The sequence below is a fragment of the Monopterus albus genome, unplaced genomic scaffold, assembly GCF_001952655.1.
Source record: "Monopterus albus unplaced genomic scaffold, M_albus_1.0 scaffold22.1, whole genome shotgun sequence".
NCBI lineage: Eukaryota > Metazoa > Chordata > Actinopteri > Synbranchiformes > Synbranchidae > Monopterus > Monopterus albus.
This window is the reverse complement of record NW_018127902.1, coordinates 2,178,486-2,185,515: the sequence shown is the minus strand read 5'-3', so window position 1 is coordinate 2,185,515 and position 7,030 is coordinate 2,178,486. Positions and strand designations below refer to the sequence as shown.

The 7,030-nt window shown below is 39.0% G+C and overlaps 1 protein-coding gene across 1 annotated transcript in view; it reads left to right on the top strand.

Annotated features, from left to right (window-relative positions):
* Positions 1-4,412: 4,412 nt before the first annotated feature.
* LOC109956830 (THO complex subunit 4-like) overlaps positions 4,413-7,030 on the top strand; it is a 3,262-nt gene continuing 644 nt past the window's right edge. Inside the window, exons 1-5 of the mRNA XM_020594197.1 lie at positions 4,413-4,728; positions 5,695-5,850; positions 5,933-6,080; positions 6,156-6,222; positions 6,734-6,932. Coding sequence (XP_020449853.1) covers positions 4,537-4,728; positions 5,695-5,850; positions 5,933-6,080; positions 6,156-6,222; positions 6,734-6,932 — 762 coding nt within the window. The 5' untranslated portion in view covers positions 4,413-4,536. The remainder of the gene's footprint in view (positions 4,729-5,694; positions 5,851-5,932; positions 6,081-6,155; positions 6,223-6,733; positions 6,933-7,030) is intronic.

Below are 7,030 nucleotides of genomic sequence, written 5' to 3'. Positions count from 1 at the left end.
TTGCTGAATACGCTCCCACAGTGGCTTCAACAGCTCTGAACTACGCTATAAAAACTATGGATATATTTCAATCAGACGTCAACAATGAAAACATGCAAATGTAATCATCCACGCATACACAACGGGTCTGCATTGACGTACGACGTCGCTGGCTCCAATATCGAACGTCACCTCCATGGCGCGCACATACTCAAGTTTTGAGTTTTTTCAAAAAATAGCTCAGTCAGGTATAAAGAAAATATAATAGAGATTAATATAGAGCCTTGTGGTACTCCACAGGAGATGGGTGTAGAGGAAGAGCAGACTTAATCAATTTTAACTAAGGTTGATCTGTCTTGGTGGTAGGAGGTAAACCACTGAAGCCCAGTTCCTGAATGCCCACAACATGCTTAAGGCATGTTGGAAAAGGATGATGTGACTGATTGCGTTGAAAGCAGCAGAGCTGACTATGGTGTACCACTATGGTGCATCCTAAAACCTAATTGATACTGTACGTATTTGTCCTGGATGCTACATTTGTCAAAGTAGGAGCTTAGCTGAGAGAAAACAGCTTCTTAAAGAAATGGCACCCACCTTTTGTTAGTACAACAGGGAGAGGGGTATGTGTGGAACATGAGCACATGTTGTTTTTATGTGGTACACAGCAGTGACATACTATAACTAGCAGTGGCATATGCCAGTATGCCAACAATGAGTGACATCTGCCAGAAGAAAAAGAGTAGCATGTGTCAGTAAAGCAGCATACCATTGGGTTTTAGCTTTTCAATCTCAATGCTGTTATATTTCTATGACCCTCTGGAATCACCCTCAAGAAAAACCCTAAGCCTGCTTTTGAAAAGACTATGGATCTAAGACTAGCTATTTCATGCTCCACTACTTTGTTTGTCCAACACATCAGTGTGGCATCAAAAGAACACTGAAACCTCAAGGGGGCACTAGTAAGGCTTTACTGTAGTTATTCTTGACTGTATTTATAGACATGAAAGCGATTTATGCTTTAATTAATCACCTCCACTGTGGACTTTACTCTCACACCTGTGTACCTGATGTTATTGTCATACACCATATACAGTATCAGCTTATAAAGTGCTTAATTAAGTATCAGAAATATTACTAATAGAAAATACATTATTTGCAAGCATTCTGGTATGCTGTAAATGTAGACAGGGGTATCATTCATGCTTTCAATCATACTGACAGAGGTGACCAAACATAGAGCAAAGACAATAAAGTTCCAAATCAGCTGACAGTTAAATACAGAATAAGACAGCAGATTGTCAGACATTCATACTACTGGGTGACAACTGAATATCACAGACTGTGTGTATCATTTTCAATTACTGTAAATGATTCCATTATATTTAAATCCAAAAAAACTGTTTCTGAATGAATTAAGCATGTAGAGGTTATCAGTTTGTGTCTTAAAAACAGACATTTAATTGATTTTCAATGAAAAAACATCAGTGTATCATTGTATATGATAGTACAGTATAGATATTAATAAATTATAGATGTGGAAAGTATTCCTACCTTTATTATTTGTATTTCATCTCTGTCTGTTTCAGCTTCTGTGGAGTTAAATTCATTGCCATAAAATATATGAAGGTATCAAATCTGCTGCTGTTTTAGTTCAGCCTGAGGATTTAAAAACAAAAAGACACATTTTTGCCTTAAGTTTAAATGGACAGCATGACATACTGAGAAATGATATGCCATGAGAATCTTTACTTTGTGTCAACCAGCCGAGATGAAGAACATCTTTAAAGCAGAGTCACTAGGTGGCATTAAAAACAAGAAAGGCATTTATTTGACTCTTTTCTCTCTCTGTTTTCTCTGTATTCTGCATTATACTTTATGGCTGGTTCAACACAGCAAGTGATACTGAATGTCAACTCAGTGGTTGTAAGTTTAGTGTTGTTAAAATGTTTAGTTTATCCAAGAGGAACATGCCAAAATCTTAATGCCAGCAATAAAAAGTCTGTGGGGATTGTGTCTTTGTCAAATATAAGACCCATTCAATCATTTGAATAAAACAACAGAAATGATACTGATACATATGACGTAATGCTGAAGACCCAACAAAGGCGCAACCCAACCTTCCAGTTATCATTTTAAACACAGACTTATAAGTCATTGCCATAGCTCTAGCCACCAGAATAGCGAGTTATCTCCGTGTTAATCCACCCAGATCAAACAGGTTTAATCAAAAAAAGAAAAGCTTCAGATAACATGTATACAATATTTAACATAATCAATTTTCTCAGTAAAAACAAACCAAAACTATAATCCTATCATTAGACACAGAAAAAGCATTTGACAAAGTAAACTGGACTCTCTATTCACCAAAATCTCTTCACACATTAACTATACTGATGCATAAACCCACTGGTTTCCATCAACATCCTGGACTACTGAACACACCTAGAGTATGACCTGAATAACATGGGAATAGCCAGGTTGTCTCAAGGCAGATCCTTTTTACTGACACATTTTTCTGTCAGGCTACTTCCATACACCAGTCTGACATTGATCTATTCTATCTGAATACTAGAACTATTGAGCAGAGCGCCACCTCTCATCTGAACTAACTGAAACGGCTACTTCTAGTATGACTCCACCTGCTTTCACTGTGGTAACTCTACAGTGTCATCTCCACACTAGACTGAACACATCAGATTGGTGTGACTACTCATCTGGACTTCTGTTGCCCAACATGGACCACATCTTTTGACCTAAGTGACAGGCCAACTGCAGCCTTATACAGTATAGGCCATCAGTATGAGAATGGTGTAGATATCTCCCTCTAGAGCTCGGCAAATATGAACAGCACCTATCTGTGGGCTGTACAAGCCCCATCATTCCACTAAAGGGAATACACACCTTTTTGTGGTTGTTAGGAAGTTAGAAAGATCACCTGCAGTAAGTGTCTTCAAGGCCTGTGTTAAGTACAAATTTCCCTTATTGTCTTCCCACAAAGTGGCAGGTGTGGTGGGGAGATGGCAACAAAAACGGAGAATTCTGCACCAACATTCGAAGATACCCACATGCTTTTTCTATCAATACTGTGAAATTTTTCTAACAAACTAGATAGAAACTCCACTGCTGTCTCTCCTAGACACTTCCACACCTCTACAGGTACAGTATGTCATCTGGACCAACAGCCTTTCCACTCTTCATTCTTCTCAGAGCCTTCCACACCTCATCCTTCCTAACCTTTGCTACTTCCTGCTCTACAATAGTCACCTCTTCCCCCCTTCTTACTAGTACATAATCTGACAAATGATAAGCAACATATTTCTCTTTTCTGCCAACAGGGCGCTCTCTAGTGGCTGTTGACCGAAACAACACTTCATCCTGCTCCCCATTTTTCCAGTTTTATTACAAAACAGCCTTCAGTGTGAACTGTGAGGGCCCTGGCCTGTGGCTGTTAGTACTTGTTTGCCCTCCCTCTTTTGCAGGTACTAGGTGGGCAGATCATCATTTGGGTGAGAGGGAGCACCTGGGCCCAATGCTCCCCATTAACTAATAAATACCCATCATCTTCAGTCCAGGAGAGGACAGCAGTGTAGCTCTTTGTTTTCTGTTTACTCTTTTATTCATACAACACTATACAGCAGATCTGTCATGCAGCCACTCACATTTACTGATCCTATAGATTTACAAACCTCATAGTTTTGCTTGTGTTGTAACTTTTCGTTGAGTAAAGTCATGCTTGCAAGTTTGAAATTGGTATCTCTCCTTACTTGCCATGGCCTGAGCAGCCATGACAGAATGGATTGACAATGTTGATTAAAATGTCACACCATAAGCACAGTTTGCTTGGTCTCTCATTAGATCCTGCAACTTAATTTGGTTTAGGCTCTCTGTTTATCATCAAGAACTTTATCTGACTGACAGGCCTTTATCTGCTAAAGGCTGAAGTTAAGATGTTATTGTGTAGTACACAAGGGTCTGAGTGTGTTTCAAGATACAGTATGACACAATGTACAAACATGACAATAGCAGGAAAAAAGAAGTTTGACCAATGGGGAGACTGTCTTGCCCATCACTGTAAAAAAATTTTTTTTTGATATACTACAAAAATATTTATTTCACATCACATGAAGTTAGATGATAAAATGTGGTAATTAAATATTTATTACTGAAACATTTCACAACTTCATCTGCTTAATCTTCAACAATCATGCAGCTATAGTAAAAGCACTATAGGGAATATTGACATTATAATAATATAATTTATAATTATAAATGCTTAAAAAGTTAAAAAGAACTATTCATAGGTAGCATATCCCTGTGTTTATAAGGTCCACGACGTTCCCTCAACACACTACAATATGTAAAATAAAGTTTTTCGAAAAAAGGAAAAGAAAAAAAAAAGGCAGGACTTGTCGTCACCACTTCCGCATAGTATATATATATTTCCGGAAGTTGTAACACCGCGAAACTGGGTGAGCGCCTCACAAACAGTTGGACGTTGACACTGAAAGTTTTTTTTGTTGTTCGTCTTAAGCGATAGTTACAGGCTTAAGACCCACGATGGCTGATAAGATGAGCATGTCACTGGACGAGATTATTAAGATGAATAAGAAAGGAGGCAGCAGCCGCGGAGGAGAATCGTCAGGGCAGAGTGGAAGTTCGGCTCGGGCCGGTGGGTCGTCGAGACCAGTGCGGAATCGACAGGGAAACTTCAACCGTGAGAGAAACAACAGATCCACACCGTACACCAGGGTATGAACGAGAAGCAGTTGAAATGGAAAAAAAACAAATGATCAGTTTTATCAGTCGTGGTCACATGATAATGAACTACCGAAAATGGTGTATTTGCCTGAAAGATAGTTGACCTGAGGTGAGTGAGGTTTTCTGGGTGTTCTTCAGCTGTAGGCCGTTACCGCCATCACCATGTTTCACTCTCCTTGAGCAACACTGAGCAGAAAAAACAGTGCAAGTTTCCATTTGGATCAATAAAATATCAATCTATCTAAAAACGTGTCCCCGAGACCGAGGAGAGAGAGAGAGAGAGACTTGGCTGGGTGTTCGTTTATCATGGATGGAAGATTTCGTTTTTTTCACAGAAGAAAGGCGCACATGGAAGACCTGAATGGTCCTTTCCTGACTGCCACCCTCTTTTAGATTAGATTAGATTAAACGTTATTGTCATTACACATGTACAAGTACAAGGCATTGAAATTCAGTTTAGCATCTAACCAGAAGTGCAATAACAGCAGTGCAGAGTGCGCATTATCTACAGTATGAACAGTCAGAACTAAATATCCAGTATGTACAATTGATATTTACAGTAAGATATGTAAGGTAATATACAACAGACTATGTATTTAAATTACGAGTAATGGATAAAGTATATTAAGTTTATAAAACACTAGTGCAATGGGACGAAATGGAATGAAATAGTGCAGAATATGAAGATAAGTTACATGAGTTAACAGTTCATATAGGGAGTAATGACTATAGTGGGTATATAAAAAGCGGTTAGCTTATGAGACATATGGATCTATCATAAACATGCCTTCTTTATAGGCTTCAGGTGTGACATAGGCAGTACCTTTACATGCTTATTTAATTTGGAATATGCTGTAACATTTATCTGGTAATCTGATTACAAGTCAATTTCTTGTGAATTTCTACCACATGTGGAATCTGAAGACAGCATTTTTATTTATGTTTTGCTCTTCCCAGCCCAGAGAGTTACCAGACAAATGGCAGCATGACATGTTTGAGGAACACAATAGTGGGTACAGAGGACAAAGCGTGGGAGCTGAAAGAAGTGCAGAAAGTAGTGGCAAGCTACTGGTTTCCAATCTGGACTTTGGTGTCTCTGACTCGGATATCAAGGTAGGTCACTGAGCTCTCTTATTCCATGGTGCTAGCAGCAACATGTTGGGAACATGGCTGATGTTTCTTCCTTGCCCTCCAGGATCTGTTTGCAGAGTTTGGGGAATTAAAGAAAGCATCTATACACTACGACCGGTCCGGTCGTAGTAAAGGAACGGCAGATGTTCACTTTGAAAATAAGGCAGATGCACTAAAAGCCTTGAAGCACTATAATGGTGTCCCACTTGATGGTGAGGATTCAGGTCTTAAATGATGCCATAATTTGGGTGCTTCTTCAGAAGCACTAAAGTTTTTTGCTTTTTTAGGACGTCCCATGAAAATCCAGCAAGTGACTTCAGAGACTGACACACTGCGTAGACAGTTGACACAAAAGTAAGTTTTACAAAAGCTTTAAGTGTAGACAGTAAAATAATTCATAAATGCATTATATAAAAGCCTAAATATAAATTTTGTTCCTGGCACTAAATTTAAATGTACGTTATTAGTGGCCTAGTACTAGTCTTTCTGGAACCGACATGCCTCTTTGTAAGAAATCAGCTGGTGGGTGCACAATTAAGATGAAGGATGGGAGGAAAAGGACAAATCATAATTCAAAAAAGTGTTTTCTTTGATTCCTCTCACCTTGCATTTTCTTCTTGCATCTTCTCCTAACATGGGAGGAACTAAAATGCAAAGGAAAAGCACAAGTGAGGGAAACGTGCATTGAGATTTGGGATGTGCCTAGTGTGTTCAAATGGTGCACTTCACAGAAATGAAACAAGCAACCGAGCTTGCTTTACTTGCAGTCAGAATAGGTACAGTGCCAGTGACCGGAGGTTATTATTGTAAACGTATGGTATTGTCAAAAATCACCTCATTTATCTGTTTTTTTTTTTTTTTCCAGTTCAAACAGAGGATTTGACCGGAGCAGGCTTGGTCAGCCCATGTTTGAAAGGAAGGAAAGGAGTGAAAGGAGTGAAAGGAGTGAAGGAAGGCAAGGTGGTGGCAGTGGAGGTTTCAGAGCTCGGGGGAGAGGAAGCAGAAACAGAGGCCAACTATCAGCAGAAGAGTTAGATGCCCAGTTGGATGCTTACAAATCTGAGGTATGTTGTACACAAGTCAGATATAGTTGTTTTAATATTATATTTTGTAGATGAATGAAACAGATGTCTAAAAGACAGGTGCTATATATATATATATA